The sequence below is a fragment of the Python bivittatus genome, unplaced genomic scaffold (genome assembly GCF_059951505.1).
Source record: "Python bivittatus isolate LINGU-HERP-01145 unplaced genomic scaffold, Pbiv_v1 ctg000070_np1212, whole genome shotgun sequence".
Classification (NCBI taxonomy): domain Eukaryota; kingdom Metazoa; phylum Chordata; class Lepidosauria; order Squamata; family Pythonidae; genus Python; species Python bivittatus.
Window position 1 is genome coordinate 21,187,233 of NW_028277034.1, and position 17,144 is coordinate 21,204,376.

Here is a 17,144-nt window from a genome sequence, read left to right on the forward strand (position 1 = left end):
TCAGCTATGAAATCAACTGATTTGGAATTGTGGAACTTTCCTTTGCTTGAGAAATTTAAGTAGAAGTAGGGATGCTGTTGAGGTACAGTTGGATGCAAATGGGAATTGAGATAAACTGCATACAGATCCATGTATGTGAATTCAGTCCTTAGATTTCTCTTTGGTGTCCAATATGTCATGAAGTAAGAAGTCTCTCAATAGATCAGATCTGGCATATATTCTCAGTTTGTGATCTTCTATATTTCCTTGTCAGGAAAGCAAAACTTCCATCTGCTGCTGAACACATTCCAGCTTCCTGCTCCAATTTCCAGGAACTGGTTTTAAGGATTCTGAATTATAAAAGATTGCCTAGGTCTAGATCCTGTACTTATGGCCCATTTTGTTTTCTGGCAACTTGTGTTAGTACTCTAAGAATATTTACATTCTAGTAGCTACATACAATTTCTGCTGGTTTTAAATTATTGATAAATAAATTTGCTCTAAATTTTAGTATGATCATGGACATTAGAAAGAGGCAATATACATTTTATAGGAATAGGAAATAGTCAATTAAGATCACTTTATAACATATGAAATTTTTGACTTTGTCAGTCTTCTGTTGCAGTTCTTTTTGAACTGCTGAAATGATGTTACAGTTATTCAGCTCCATTAGTGGTTGGCTTTGAGGCTTTTAATGTTTTTCATCAGCACTTTAGGGAGAGGAATAACTAAGATCTTGACATAACAATGCAGTTGGCTCCATGATTGTAATTGCAATATAGGATATGTATACTGTGTTCGAATGTTGAATTAAACATGAAAGGCAATAAGCATTATATTCTTCCCCTCCCCTCTCATCCACTATTAAAACATGCATGAGGGAAACATTTACTTGTAGCTTATAAACATTTGTTTAGACTAATATCTTTTTTTATAATTATCTGTAATAAACAGAGTTATGCTGAATCAAGCCGTGATAATTTTCATTCCTTTGACAATTTCTGCCTTCAGTAATTACATTTTTAAACACTATAGTATTATTCAAAATGAAAGCAATTTCAGTCAAGCACTAGTATATACATGATGTCATTTAAAGAAAATGATCAAGAGTGTTTCCTCTCTCTCCTGCCTTTCTGTTTTGAATGAATGCTAAAATTAGGAGTTTTGTTCGGAGAAGAAAAGCAATGTTTGATTAGGATTATCAGTTGCTTTATAGTACTAATATACATTTACTTCCTAAGTAGGTATGTACATAATTATAGGACTATAGCATGATTTATTAGTGCTAAATAAGCAATAATAATAATAAAAACAATAACTTACACAGAGTATTATGTAAATCAGTGTTTTTCAAACTTGGCAACTTTAAGATGTGTGGACTTCATTTCCCATAATTCTGCAGCCAGCATCTTAAAGTTGCCAAGTTTGAAAAACACAATCTAAATGATTCCCTCAATATGAATTGTTAAAAAAAATAGGGTATACTGTTAGAAAGATTCTGTCCCCAGCTATCTTGTGGTAGTACAGTGGAACCTCGGGTTACAAACGCTTCTGTTAACCAACTTTTCGGGTTACGACCAGCTCCGGCCGCAAAATTTTGCTTCGGTTTGCGAACTCCGCCTCGGGGTATGAACAGGATACGCGGCCATTTTCCCTCACGTGACACAGTCTGTGGCCATTTTCCGCCCCTGACACGTGGTCCGTGGCCATTTTCTGCCCCTGACACGTGGTCGTAGGGAGGGGGACCCCCCCTCCAAGCACCTCCCTGTCCTCCACGCCAGAACGGATTAACGGTAATTACATTGAACCTTATGGGGAAATTTCCTTCAGGTTGCGACCAATTCGGGGTGCGACCAGAATCACGGAACGAATTAAGTTCGTAAACCGAGGTTCCATTGTACTATGATAGAAATAACCTGTACTAGATGATGTCTCTTGGAATTATTGGTCTTACTGATAAAAATTAAGAAACTATTGTAATATATAATCAGTATAATAAAAAAATAAGTATCAACACAAAAAAGTAGTCTGAAACATGTTAGTCATTTTGAGGAATGTTTATGTACCGTATAATTGGCGTAACTAAGCAATAGGAAAATAATAGTTGCAGCTTTTACATTTAACAAAATGTAGGGTCTTAAATGTAGTTAAATAATATAGTAATAAAGTTAAATGTAGGGATAGATATTGGACAGATATTGGTTCATATACTACATATGCCATATTGTGGTTTGTTTTTTTTTTACTTGGCTTGATATGTATGAAGCTAGCCATAATAATTTGTAAAGATATAGGACAATAAATGAACTCAGCTTATGTGATATTTTACCACCTCTAGCATTTGATGTTCATGGTTATTTTAATCTGCCATAAGCTTAATTCTTTAATTATTTTTACTAGTTAAGTAAAATAAATTTGTTTCTTTTCTTTTAATGCATTTTAATTACCTGGTGTTTTTTTTTTTTTTATCACTTTTGTATTATAGGAATGGCAGAACTCAATACAGAAGAATGCAGGCCTGGCTTTCATTGAGCTTGTCAATGAAGGAAGGTAACTTCCTAGTTAGCCTAATTGTATTCTTACCTTACCTTAACTTTAATACTATTATGTTTTGTAGTGATCACTTTCATATAAATTTACCTCCTTTTTGCATTTACAAGCCATTAATTTTGAATTTTCTGGATTATATTTATATTGCTTTATAAACGTGCTACACATATTATTTTGGATATTTAACCTTGTAGGTCTGATATAACTTGTAAATGCTCTTCATTTCTCAATATTCTGTTGTAATAGTTTAAGATTTGGCTTTTTTTTAACTTGTAGTCATAATGTGTTTGTAGAAGATATGCATTACTTTAAACCTGCTGAGATAATTGTAGTTGGTTACAAGGGCTCAGTTATATTTTCTTTGGTTTAAATATAGTAGTTTGTCATCTACTAGCAGAGACTAATATATCATGTCTGGTGAACTAGAACTTATATCGGACTGATATATTTTTTTCAGATCAGCATTTAAATTTTTTACATGACTGTTTTAAACATAAAAATAAATTGTAATTTGCATTATTCCTTAAATTATGGTTTTTCAAAAGGTTTTGGTTATTTTAGTGTAAATGTTAAGAGCTTTTCAGTGTTTCAGCTGACTCCTGGGAAATACATCATGTTGCTTCAAGCATTTATACACAATTGCTTTTCTAAAGATTTCAGATTATACTGAGATTTAAACTAGAACAGCATAAGATTTAAAAAAAATGTTTATTATTAATACAGTTCATGTAAAGGTACTATAAAGTTGTTTAAATATATTCAAAAGCACCCAATTATGTGCATGTATGAATAAGCATATGGGGTGCTAGCAAATATTGAGATGGCGGCAGAGCCTATTTTGAAACTTATTTTTCAGTTAATTAAAATAATCTGAAGACTTGAATAATAAATAAAAACAGTACTACTAGAAAAAAAAGTAGCATTGGGTCTCAGTCACTAGCAGAGAATAGTAATCAAAAATGTGGATGTTTAAATGAAGAAACAAAGCAACCCCTAAAGCTGGAGAATAAATAAATTATTGCAAAAATTCAAAAGAAAGAAAAGGTTACACTTTCATAACAGTACTGTTATAAAAACTTACATAATGAATAGTTGAAATTGTGTGTGTGTGTGTGTGTGTACACATATATATATACACACACACACATACACACACACACTTTTCTCAGTCCATAGTATTCAAATTTCAGTCCTCTGAATTCCCAGTCATATTTTTGTAGTCTCAGTACATACGGAGGAGACTTGATTGAGGAAAGCTTCTATAGGTCTTCAGATCACAAAAGCATGCCAAAAGAGATCATGAGATGCATGAAGAAAATAAAACTTTTTTCACTTTTTTTCTAAAAACTACTTTAAATATGAAAGCTTTAATATTTTTTTCAAAGTGCTAAAAATAATGAAATATCAGAATATGGCTTCACCCAAAGTAATAGTGCATTAATTTAAAGTTTATTTTTATTACAGCTGTTTCCAAGTAAAGCAACTGTAAGTCATTGCTAAGAATTGCAGATAATTCTTACTTGGATATAGTTTTTATTTCTAAAATGAGAGTTACGGGTTTTGATATTATCTGAAACTAGAAGCCAGCTCCTCTGAAGTGGAAGTCTTTCTCATTCCTAATTTCAGATGTTTGAGATCTGCACAAGTATTCTGCACAAATACCATGGGTGAGCTATGGTTCAAATTAATCCCCAGAGATAGTGAAATTGAAGACATAGCCAGTTACATTTTTGCCTGCATTTTCTATATATCCACGAAACTTAAAGGCATTAACCCCCCTTGGTTCTACAAATGCTTCCTGAGAGATAAAACAAAGTTTGTATTTTTTTAAAAAAATAAGAATTTAAAATTGTGTATTCAGTAGCAGGATGTGTTGAAATAGTAGTGAATTTTAGAGTGGAAAGACTAATGTATATGATGGTAAAGCCTTTTTCAAAATTTGGATAAAATGCTTTGGTTTTCAGTTCAAATTTATTAAATAATAAACTGAACTGAAATAATCAAAATTATGCAAAGAAATAACCAATACATTTGATAATAATGCATTATAATGTAATAGCATTATATAAATAATATAAAATGCTATTAAGTTGTTTTCATCTGTAAAACACTATTTTAACATTTTTGGTATTAGCACTTTTAAAAGCATGCTTTATATTTTAAGATGTCTGCCTGATATATTTATAACAGGATTTTCTACTCACTTGGGGGGAAAAATACATTTGAAACAATATACAGATTTCAGAAGTAAACCTTAAATAAAGCTGGTATATAATTATATTTAAGAACAATTTAATCTAGTAAATTATATTATTAAAATGAAACTAATTGTGCTTATATTGCAGTATAATGCCCCCAAGCTTAATAATTGTACTATTTAGCTTTTGAATTCAAATATTTTTGTTGATCCTGAAATATGTCTTAGATATTGGTAGTAAAAGGGGGCAAGTTCAGAGAGGAGAGTAAAACAGAAGTGATTTTCAGGCATTGTAAGCCAGCAGACAATAATTATCAGTAGGTTGAAATTTTACAGAAAGAAAGAGGCATGATTGGTTAAAAAATGAAAGAATAAATGTACAAATTTCAATTCATCCTTGCTGCATAATCAAGGTTTGCAAACTGGGCTTCAGTGTATGAACATGGTGAGATAATCAGTCATATTATTTGTATAAATAATGTAGAATAGAAGCGAAAGCTATTATATTGATTGTAAAATAATTACAGAAGAGGTTTATGAGGAAATGTATCCCAATACTTTTCAGTTCATTAGAAATCAGTAGGTTAACTCAAATTTTAAAATACACAATTGTAATCATTTATGAAATATAAATGTACACAATAGAACAAGGTACAAATATTGAACATGCACAAAAAGTCAATAAAGTTGCAAAGGGACTTGTTACCAAAAAACAAACAACAACAACAAAACCCGTATTTCTTAAATAGGTAGCATTTCAGTCACAATGATTAAAATTCAAGGAAAAACACTAATAATATAGACATAGACACTTGTACACAGGAATGTCCAGGATCAGATCACTTAGAAACTTAAAATGTGCCAAGTATAAAGAACATTTAAAGAAAAAGGAACAAAACATATAAAAAGAACTTTGCTGGACCAAGTAAATGGCCCATCCAATCCAGTATTCCTTGTCACATGAGATAAAATGCAACCAATTGCTTTCAGCAAGCATGCAAATGTTGGTAGGAAGGTAATAGCTCTCCTCCATTATTACAGTAGAGTCTCATTTAACCGACCTTCGCTTATCCGACATTCCGTCTTATCTGACGCCCCTAAAAAAAACACAACAACATGCATAAATCGGCAACAAGAAAAGTGCGCCGCTTGTTTGCGAGCATGAGTGTACTCTTTCTTGTTGCTCCTGACGGTGTGGCACCGCAACGCAAAAATCGATTGCCACAGGCGCAGCGGATTGGGCGGTTTTTTTTTTTTTTTTACCGAACTCAATCGTTACTGTGTGTTATCCGACATTTTCGCTTATCCGACATTCTGCCGGCCCGTTTATGTCGGATAAGCGAGACTCTACTGTACTCTTGAAGAGCTGGTATTCAAGGCAGTCCAAAAACTCAACGGCACTCAGGCTTGTCTGAGCTGCTTCCAATTGTTATTTGGACATTCTGGACTTTAAAAAAATGCTCCAGTCCCTTTTGCCTAGGCAATAGTTTCTGTATATCTTCATCAAGATAACCTTCCTTACTTTCTACAGAACATTCCTTTTTTTAAAAAAGCACAAAACTAGAATGTTTTCCAGTCTCACACTTTTAAAATCTCGAGGGTATGTTTTTAAACAATTAAACAACAAAAAAAACCCCAAACATAAATAAACTCTTAAGACCTTTGAAAGGTTCAGTATAATGTAAATGTATTTGCTTTTGATTATAATAAACATCTAGTTGAGAACTGTGCTGGTATAAACTACAAGTTAATGTCAGTGTTCTAAGTTCATAATCATAATTACTTTAATAACATCTAAAATCATAGCATATAACTGAGTGAAACATCAAAAAGGGTAAAGGACATGATGAAAGTAAAAATAGTATCAAAAGAATATTGTTTGAAAGGATGGAGAAAGGAATTTAAACAGTGTTTTGTATTTTGAACTAGAATGTTCACCTACAAAACACTTTTTTTTAGACTTGTTGGTTTTTATTTGACTTATATATTTGGTTACTTGTTTTGATCATTTATTTTGGTTTAAACATGTGCAAATTTGGAAACATATGCATTTGTAACAAAAATGTCAAAGTTGTTGCAGATCATTAAAATGCTTGTTTTTCAACTAATGTTAGACTTCAAGGAGGACTATACAGTATCAGTGAATTATGTCAAGGATCACACTGTAGCATTAAGGTTTTGTAAAGCCACATCAGGTGCCTTAAAGGATTCTGTGCCTCCCCCAAAAGTTTTATTTCTTGGATATTTTAAAATTAAAGCTCTAATTTTTATCATCTAACAGTACTGGTTGTCAGTAAGATAAACACATGCAAGAAAAAAAATGCTGTTTCTAGAAATTAGCACACTGATTTTTTTTTCTATTTATACATCCCCATTTTAAGATAGGAGAAAATAGTTGAATATGAGGTTATTTGGCGTGTCTATATATATATGTATTATTAATTTTGCTTGCTGTGACTGAATAATCTCTTGGAATGCTATGGAGGCTTATATTGTAAAACCTTGTTAAAAATACACATGAACTAAAGTCATCAGCCAAAAATATGGATTGAAGATAATGACCTTGAGTCCTTCCCTAAATGCAGAAAGAATGGGTACTAAGTGCAAATCATGAAGGATATGATCCATTGCTAGGGAGCGTCACGGATGTCCTGAAAACTTGGAATATTGGAATCTGCACTGACTCTAGTACAAGAAAAGCAACCTAATGCCTTCTAAAACTTTAACTTCAATTACCACAATCCCTTGCCTAACACTGCATAAGTACCTGAATAGATTCATATAAAACTGGATTTTCTATCAGATAATTAACCCTCAACTAGGGCTTTAAAACCAACCTTTTAATTGTACCTGGAAAGTAATTGTCACTGATCTTTCAGCATAGTTATAAGTTGAGTCTAGTATCTTTTGCCAGTTGAGGCTTCCATTTTTTTTTTCCCCAAGAACAGTCCCATATATTTGGTACTACTTGCAACAAATACCTTATATTCCATTATCTGGATGAATGTCTTGTTTGCATAATAGTCACCACTTAGTCAGTGGAGGAAACCAATACATCTACATCATGCAGAAAACTCTCTTAGAGTTACCAGGAAATTTGTTCTAGGTGGTAGACCACAATGATTGCATCTGTCATTTATTCAAGGAGCTAAATATTTTAAAATGTTTAGTTTTTTTAATCCATAATTTATTTGTCCTTAAATATTTTGCATTTATAGATTGCTGAGTCAAACAATGAAGGATCATCTAGTGAGAGTAGCAAATGAAGCAGAATTTATCCTGAGTAGACAGAGAGCGGAAGATATTCACAGGCATGCTGAATTTGAGGTAAGCCCAATTCTTGCAACATGCACTACTACCTGATTTAGATATATTGTAGTTGTAATCTACTAAAAGAGCCAGTTTGGTATAGTGGTTAAGGCATCAGGCTAGAAACTGGGAGACCATGAGTTCTAGTCCCGCCTAGGCACAAAGCCAGCTGGGTGACATTGGGCCAGTCTTTTTCTCTCAGCCCAAGGAAGGAGGCAATGGCAAACCACTTCTGAAAAACCTTACCAAGAAAACTGCAGGGACTTGTCCAGGCAGTCTCCAAGCATCGGACAGGATTGAAAAGATTAAAAAAAACTTGTAACCTGAGACATAGGCACTTTGTGTCAGAATAAAAATTAAGAGAACTTGGGTATATGGAAATCTTCATCTCTAAAATCATCTTACTTTGTAAACAGTACTTGCAAATTATATAACTCTTTCTATTTTCTTATTTTTCTTTTTGTCCCTTATTTTATACTAGGTAGTTTTAGGAAGTATTTTCTGTGCAAATGCTACAGTTAAGAACACTTAATTGTCTTGTACTTAGAATTTTGTTACAGTTGTGGTCAATATGCAATTTTAAAGTCTATTATGTTCAAACATTACTGTTCATTCTGAATATCAATATTGTATCTTGAAAGATGATGTTTATTTTCCTCTGAGATTATTACAGGTGATCAACACTTTTTAAAAACCATGTTAATACATATCAGTGAATCCAGTGTAACTTACTGCACAGTCTCTAACTTTTAGTTGAATATGGATATTTTGGAATTTTGAAAACAGCATTCTCTGGTTCTTGTGGTCAGTCACAAAGCACCAATGCACTACGTGGTAACTGGTGAGGTTCTCTTTGTAATTCCCCAAGTGCTTTATATGACCCAAACTTAGTTCTGCACATCTCCAAGCAAAAGTCTATAGTCAAATCAAATCAAATCAAATCTTTATTGCAGTCATAGACCAGCATAAGGAAGGTATGATACAGTCATTAAAAAAGCATGAAGGATGCATCAAGAATAAAAATAAGAATAAAAATAAAAAATTATGAAAAGCTAGAATATATAAAAGATATATAAATTAAAAACTAAAAGTATATACTGTATAAAAAGCAAGAATTTAAAAGAAGGGATAGGAGCATTAGATGGTTGTAAGGGAGCATAAAAGGTTAGTATGTGGAAGACTATCTCAAGTTATAAAATACTCTTAATATGGCAAACTAGGTGCTCGCTAAATCAAGTTTATAGTACAGGTCATCATCTGACAAATTTTAAGCGCTGCTGCACAGAACTTGTATGTTGTAGCAGGGCTGGTATCTGAAAGCAACAGGGTGGTGTTAAAATGTCCTAAGCACCCGGGGTATTTATTTAGTAATGGTGAAATGAGGTTAGTATGAATGTCTCTGTAGTATAGGCACTGGAGAAGCACAGGATCTGTTGTTTCTGTGTGTTCCGAGTCACAGGGGCATTGTCCTCCAAGTAAGGAGTCTTCCTGTATCAGCCTTCAAGGACAGCTGAGCAGAGGGAATGACATTGTGCCAGAGTAAAGGCACTTCTGTGTTTACTTCGAGTTTAGTTGTCTTATTGGCTTGGCTTCAAATACTTTGAGAGCTGCAGGTATGTAGTGGCCATCTCTTGTCTTAAGGTATTTAAGGATGGCATATGAGCTCCTCTGTACATTTTCAGCAACATAGTCCATGTGGACTCTCCTACTGCTAGCAAAATGAAAGACTATACCCAGGTATTTAAAACAGGAGACCTGTTCTATCTTGTGGCTGTCTGTGCTTCAGGAATGGCTCTTGGGCCTTTTGGCAAATGCCATGGTTTTAGTTTTCTGATAATTGAGTTCTAGCTGGTCTTCCTTGTAGTACTATCCTATGCTCTCAGTGCTTTTAAGGCCAACAGGTGTTCTTGAAAGTATTGCTGCATCATCTGCATAGAGTTGAACAGATAAGTGTCTTCCAGCCAGTTTGGGGGAGTGAAAGTCCATGTTGTGGAGATGGCTACAGTCATTTAGCCTTTTTATTTTCTGAGAATGCTGCTGGGGTTTCCATGGACCCAGAGACATTTTTTGAAACATAGATGATGTTTGAGACTGATACTTTGGTTTACAATACAGTGGATTAATTATTGTTTTAATTAAATTAATCAATTTAGTTAGTTAATCCAGGAATTAGTTTACATCAGGTATAATATTGATAAATGTTTCTACTTTCAAGCCACTTTCATGATTGTAATTTGCTTTAGGTAAAGTAGATTAAATGTATATATTTACATTGTTGCATTATTTCTGAAACATTTTTAATATGTCTTTGCATAGCATATTTTGGGCAAATATAGATATTAGTTCAGAGTACAATGTTTAGGCTATTGCATTCTAATAATAGTCTTATTGTGTGCACTTACAAATTATGTTCCTCTTAATGCATGTCCTGATCACATTGTCCTTTTTGACACAGTACAGGTAGTACTTGTTTAGCGGCTGCCTTATTTAGCAACTGTTCGCATTTATGACAATGATGAAAAAGTAACTTTGTGACCAATCCTCACATTTATGGCCTTCGCAGGTCTGTAAACCAAAGGAAAGCTGAAGTAAACTCATAAAATTGTGATGTTTCACTTAGTGACCGCTTCATGTAATGACCGCATTGTTCGTCCCAACTGTGGTCACTAAACAAGGACTACCTGTTTTGCAAATGGATCTGCTAAACTATAACCTTACCAGTATGATTCCTTAATCTCTTGTACTTAAAGCTTTCAAGGATACTGTTCTGCTTGGTGTCGCTTATATTTTTTTAATCTTTTTTTTTAACCTCCAGAAAAGTTTTTAACTCTTTGATAAAGTTATCATCACCATATTGAGCTTAAAGCCATTAATCTATATTGATCAAGGTTGGCTTCATATAAAATTATTATTTAGCAATCTTTCAACCATGTATAAACTTTCTGCCTGACCCATGGAACAGCAATGTTCATAGCCATAGAAAATGGTGATGATTTTTCCCTAAATCTTATGGTTTGGGGCAGCTTACATTTGTATTTATATGTATACTGCAAAATTGCTGAAGTATGAAACTGTTAAACTTTAAATCATTTGAGCATTTGTTGCAATAAAAATGAAACTGAAATTACCATGTAAAAAAAACTTTGTTTAAATATAAGGGATACTTTAATAGCAAAAGCCAATTGCATTAATATTGATTATGAATTTAAAACATAAAAATTAATATGAATATCAGCATAGAACAAAAATTAAATATAGATGAAAAAGCAAAGGTGGTCTCATTTTGAATTGTATTAAAGTAATTCAAACTATAGTTTTCTTCTGAAAACATATCAATTTTTTTATTTATAGCTTAGCACAATCATTTTTAAAAGAATACATTAAAAGTTGAAATTTTTGTTGTTGTGAACAGGCTTAATGTTCTAAAATCATCTGTGCTGGCTTCAAGATTCATGCTATGCACTATTTAATAAGCTGTCTGCACTTAATCTAGAGCTGGTTATCCATTCCTGAAAACATAGATGTTGTATATCTACAGTGTCATTTTGGCCTGTGAACTAGTAGGTAGTTTTCGTTTGTTAAATCAAAAAATCAAGCATTCGTAGACAGTCCTGTGGAAATGAAATATACATCTTTTTTAGTTCATTGCCTGATAATCATTCAGCTGGGGCAAAGGTGACAGCTTAGACTCTGCTTTTATACCAGTAGACTATGATTGACAAAGCCTCATTGATTAGGTGGATAGCTCCTTTCTTCCAGCTGCTAGTGGTATTTTCCCCTTCAGTTGTATCCTTTAGAATATTTGGGGAAATATGAATTTTTATTCTGTTGCACAAAATATTTCTGTCTGTTTGATATTTGTTTGTTTGTTTGTATGTTTGTTTATATCTTTGAAACATCCAAGACAGGTGTTGGCTGACACTTCTGATGTCAGTTGTCATGACTCTGTTTTATCTAAGTGTGATATCATCTTGAACTTAAACAGAAACTACATTGCAGAAAACAAGCATTTCTGTTTATCAGAATCTGAAGAAAAAGCTAAGATTTTGTTCATGATCAGGTTTTTTTCTGTTTTACTCACAAGATATCCATCAATGCCTCTGAACAACTTTAGTTGAGGGAAGAGTGGAATTACACTGTTTAATTTAAAAAAAAATGTGAGTGGCAGAATGAGAAAGATTGATCTTTTGAGTCAAATCAGTTGTGAACATATAAAAATAAGTGGCAAATCCAAATGTATCAAATTATTCAAGTGAGGTTACAAATATATTATTTGCTAATAAACAACTCTTAATCAGGGAAATATTTTAAAGAACACATTTCTATTTCATGAAGGTAGAATTCCTGCCCTGAAACTATAATTAAAGTTTTTAATTAATAGGGTAATTAAAAGGATTTGCTACAATAATATCACCAAAATTCCCGTGCAGATTCATTCAAAAGCTGTTATAAAATTATTCAGTCACACATACTATAAATGAATTATACAGTATTTTGCCATTAATATATATTATATTTAATAGTTACCTGAAAAGTATGAAAATTTCATAGTATTAAGACAAAGTTGTTGGTTCTAAGACTATTATGCTAAATGTATAATTAAATCACAATCATTTCAGCTTTTTGGCTTTATGAAAAGAGTTATATTTAAAAACCCTGAAGGAGTTTTCACTCCAGTGAAATTGCTCCAGTGGTCAGCAATATAGATGAATATCAGAATAGCAACATTGAAGAAGGTCTCATTTCTCCTCCAAACCAATATGAATGTTTGAGTTGCTGGGGGTTGGGAATTATACACATTTCATGGATGGATGGGTGGGTGGGTGGATAGATGGATGGATAGATGGATGGATGGATGGATGGATGGATGGATGGATGGATGGATGGATGGATAGATAGATAGATAGATAGATAGATAGATAGATAGATAGATAGATAGATAGATAGATAGATAGATAGGAAACCAAGTAAGATAACAGTTTAAACTGAATACCAATAATTTATTGTACTCCAATCTGATACCATAGAGCAGGGTTCTCCAAAGTGGTCAGTACTGACCCCCAAGGATCAGTGGGACTATCCAAGGGATCAATGTTGTTGCTGTTATTATTCAATTAGTTATAGTAGTATTTATTAAATTATGAACAATCTGAAACTTCATGAAAGGGTCGATGAGCTGAAGAGTTTGGGGACCCCTGCAATAGTTGAAGTATTCAGTTAATGGAGGTATGTAATAAATACATTATAAAGAAATCTCAGAGGTTCTGTCCACTATTGTAGATACAGATCTTATTTTCTATCATGAAAGGAAAGAGGAAAGGCAAACATTGCTGCTGTGGTGGCACTGACTTTCTCAGTAGCAATTTTCCAAGAAAGGCCCTGGCAGATATCTTAATGGCTCAAAATATTAGCTATCTCTTCAGCAGACAAATTATGCCAAATGTATATTTAATATGACTACCTATGGAAGATGCCCTAAAATATGCACAGCAGTAGTCTCTCTGATTTTACTGTAAAATAAAAGAATATTAGGTTAAGAAATTTGAACATAAAGCTAGACTATCAGGCCATACTGGCTTTAGCCCCTCTTCATGGAAGTTACACTCTTTGGGAAATCCTTCATTCCCATCTCACCAAAATCAGTTTGTTTGTTTGTTTGTTTGATCAATTTATATGACTCTCCATCTCAAATAGATGCTTCTGGGCAGCTCACAATATTTAAAAGTAAATAAAAACAAATACATATTGCAAAGTAACTATTAACACAACCAGGAAATGGGTTCCATCACACACCTGGGATCCAAGGCCTGAGCACAGAACTAGGTCTTCAAGGCCTTATGAAAGGTGAGCAGGATGGGTCCCGTCTGATCTCCGGTGAGATGATGTTCTAGTGGGTGGTGCCATGGCAGAAAAGGCTGTCCTTCTGGACCCCACCAGGTGACACTCCTTAGCTGATAGTACTCAGTGTTAAAAAGCCTTCCAATGGCATACCATCCCCACCACCACCAATAAAAGGAAGAACAGAGAGCTAAGCTTATGTAGTTCTTTTGTTTTAATTGACATACATCCAGAACAATCTTTTCAGATAGATATCGATTCAGATGGACATAATTTCAGAAATATGATGGCAGTTTGTGGTGAAATGTGTCCTCTACGCATTTGATAGGCACCGCTAGATCAGTTATCAAAGCCAAGAATTCAGGAAACAAGAAATCAAGGTAAAATAGATAAAAAAGATAAAAAACAACGTAGTCAACTATGTTCCCAAACATCAGATTTATGAAACTGGGTTGACTTCCAGAATCCAGTTGTTTGACCTTAAGAAATTATTTAGCATTTCCTTGATAAATACTGAGGCTTTACTTTCAAGCAGACCCTTTATCTTTGAAGAGACTTCTTCTTGAGACACTGACTGCAAATTCATGATACACACAAATGCTTGTATTCCAAGAAACTTGATGAGGCTTTGGTCTCCTCCTTTGGTTCATGAACAGGGTTCTCCATGGATGGGTAGGCTGATAAACTATAGGACAATATGATCTTCTTTTTTTCCTTCTCCTCTAATGAACAGTAATCCAAAGGTGCCATGCCACAAAATGAGGAAAGACAACAAACCAGTAACTCCTAGGTTGGAGCCTAATATCTTTCCATACTACTGAAACTCTTCCCCTACTATTGGAACTCTTTTCTATTCTTACATTTTTTTCAAGATAAATTCTTAGCAACTCACTATAGCAGCATGGAATCACTTTAATGTAAAAGGCCTAGGCCGTACAAACATCCAATTTGATTTTTGCAAGTGTTTTTAAACCATGTAGATAACTTCATGTATGATGAAGATCTGATAATAGAATATTCAAAAATAAATCACAAAAATAAAAATCAATAAAACATATATATATTTTAAATGTTAGCATCATAGGTATATTAATGATTTGTGGCTGACCAATCAATTCTGAGTCTTACTAAGAACTTCTGTTTGAAATGTAGCAGTTTTTAAATACTAAGAAAATATATCTGGGGATTAAAGTTTATATGTTTAATAATATGCTTAATATTAAGTTTTTTTCATGTTAAGAAATGGTGCATGTACTATGTCATAACAGTCCATGTTCTGATTATTGGCACTTTAATGATTTGAATGAAATTGTCATTTTATATTTTTTTCTCTGTTGTAAGTTATATTAGGCATCTGCATGATTTCCCACCAATAGTTAAATCTAGCAATCACAACTGGGTAAACTTGCTATCCTTTTTTTTGCTTATGCCCTGCAAATGAAAATTTTATTTGCCTAAGCTTTCTAGGGCAAAATAGAGTCTCACAATTGTGGTGGGTTTACATTTGATAAATAAATGCCTGTTTGTAAAAGAATCTGACTAGAAAACAAACACAGTTGATAGGCATTAAACCATTACATGGCCTTAAATGATATGGTACCTCCAAATAGAAATAAAAGAAAATATGAGCTTGTATTTTTCATCTAAGAACATTTTTGAGTTGGTGCAGAGCTGTTTTGATTAACAGTTACATGACAGAACTATAGCCACGTTTGAGAGGTACAAAACACAAAGTTGGAATATGTTTAAGGCTTCTTTTGTTTGGCCAAATCCTTTAGAGCTTATAACTGCCAAGTAACTTACTACATTAGTGTTCTGACTTTCCATTCCTGGAGTGTTTAATCTTTTTCCAGCCCTGTTAGTTTTGGAGAATAAGAGAGTAAGTGACTGATGGTCACCCACAGAGCTTTATGATTGCGGAGCAAGAATTCCCCAGTGCAATTCCAACGTTCTGTCTGCTTTATTTTGTACTTGCTCTTTGACAAAGATGTGTATCTCATGTAGATTAGTTGTGTGACTGTAATAGTATCATGGTTGAAAGAAATAATTTAGATTACCAAATCCTTGTTCAGGATAGGTATCTAAATTCATCCATATACTATTGAGCTTCTGCTTGAACATTTTCCATAAAGGCAGCCTACCTCTTAACTAGGTAAATGATTGTACTATCAAACTGTTAGGATATTTTTTATAATATTCAGTCAATCTGACTTCCTGTAATGTAAACCATTATTCCATGTCCTTGCACTTTGGAAGCATAACGGTCACAGCCTGTGTAACATCCATCTAGACATTTGTAGAGTGATTTCTTATCCTATACATAGTTTCTTCAATCTCTCCTCATAAGGCTTAGTTTCCCTGTTGCTGTTCTCTTAACCCTTTCCATTTGTCTAAGTCCTTTTATAGTGTGGTTTCCTGAAGTGGACATAGTACTTGAGGTGGGATTAACCAAACACAGAATAGTTTGGAACTATTTCTTCCCATGATTTTGAAATGTTGTTGAATTAATGAAGCCTAAATCAACTACAATTCAAAATTCTTTTCCAATTCAGACTTCCCACAACATATAAAGTGCATTTGATAAGAACAGATACATAATTGATACTTGGATGTCTTATAGATTTCATTTCTTGATGTCTGTGACTAGATTATTGGCTTTTAATGTGAAATAACTGTTCCATATTAGGGAAACTTCTGTAATCAAGTATGAAACTTTTGTGGGAGCTGGTTAATTAAAATTGTAATTCACAATCAGTTTTAGCAGTCGGGAAAGACTACATATACTTAGGTATATGTAGGCACAGGAAATATTCTTTCAAGTAGATTTTTATGCACTGCACTGAGATGGCCCAATATGGACTTATTAAGGGCCTATGACAAAGAATTAAAATAATTCTGTTAAATTGAAGCAATGGTAAATTTTCAATTAATTGACACCTATTTCCTAATGTCCACATTTCCAATACACCCGTTTAAGAACCACTGCTACAGAAGTAGTCCCTAGAGTGTACTTTAAGTAGGAAGAGAGGTAATGTGAGATTGATTAAATGAAAACATAATTTCAAATAGAAATAGCTACATTGGATCAGGCCAGTGTCCATCTTATTTCAGCATTTTGTGTCTCACAATAGCCAACCAGGTACTTTAAGCTGAGATCCAGTTTGGTTAGTGGTCAGCATGTTGGACTAGTACTAGGGACACCCAATTCTAGTCCACCTTCAACCATGGAAGTTTATTGAGTGATTTTGGGGTCAATCACACTCTTAGTCCA

The 17,144-nt window shown here is 33.5% G+C and overlaps 1 protein-coding gene across 3 annotated transcripts in view; it reads left to right on the forward strand.

Annotated features, from left to right (window-relative positions):
* Positions 1 to 17,144, forward strand: part of LRBA (LPS responsive beige-like anchor protein) — a 427,822-nt gene that overhangs the window by 159,010 nt on the left and 251,668 nt on the right. For all 3 annotated transcript variants that reach the window (XM_088132764.1, XM_088132766.1, XM_088132765.1), the window contains exons 35-36: positions 2,465 to 2,529; positions 7,945 to 8,053. In XM_088132764.1, coding sequence (XP_087988890.1) covers positions 2,465 to 2,529; positions 7,945 to 8,053 — 174 coding nt within the window. The remainder of the gene's footprint in view (positions 1 to 2,464; positions 2,530 to 7,944; positions 8,054 to 17,144) is intronic.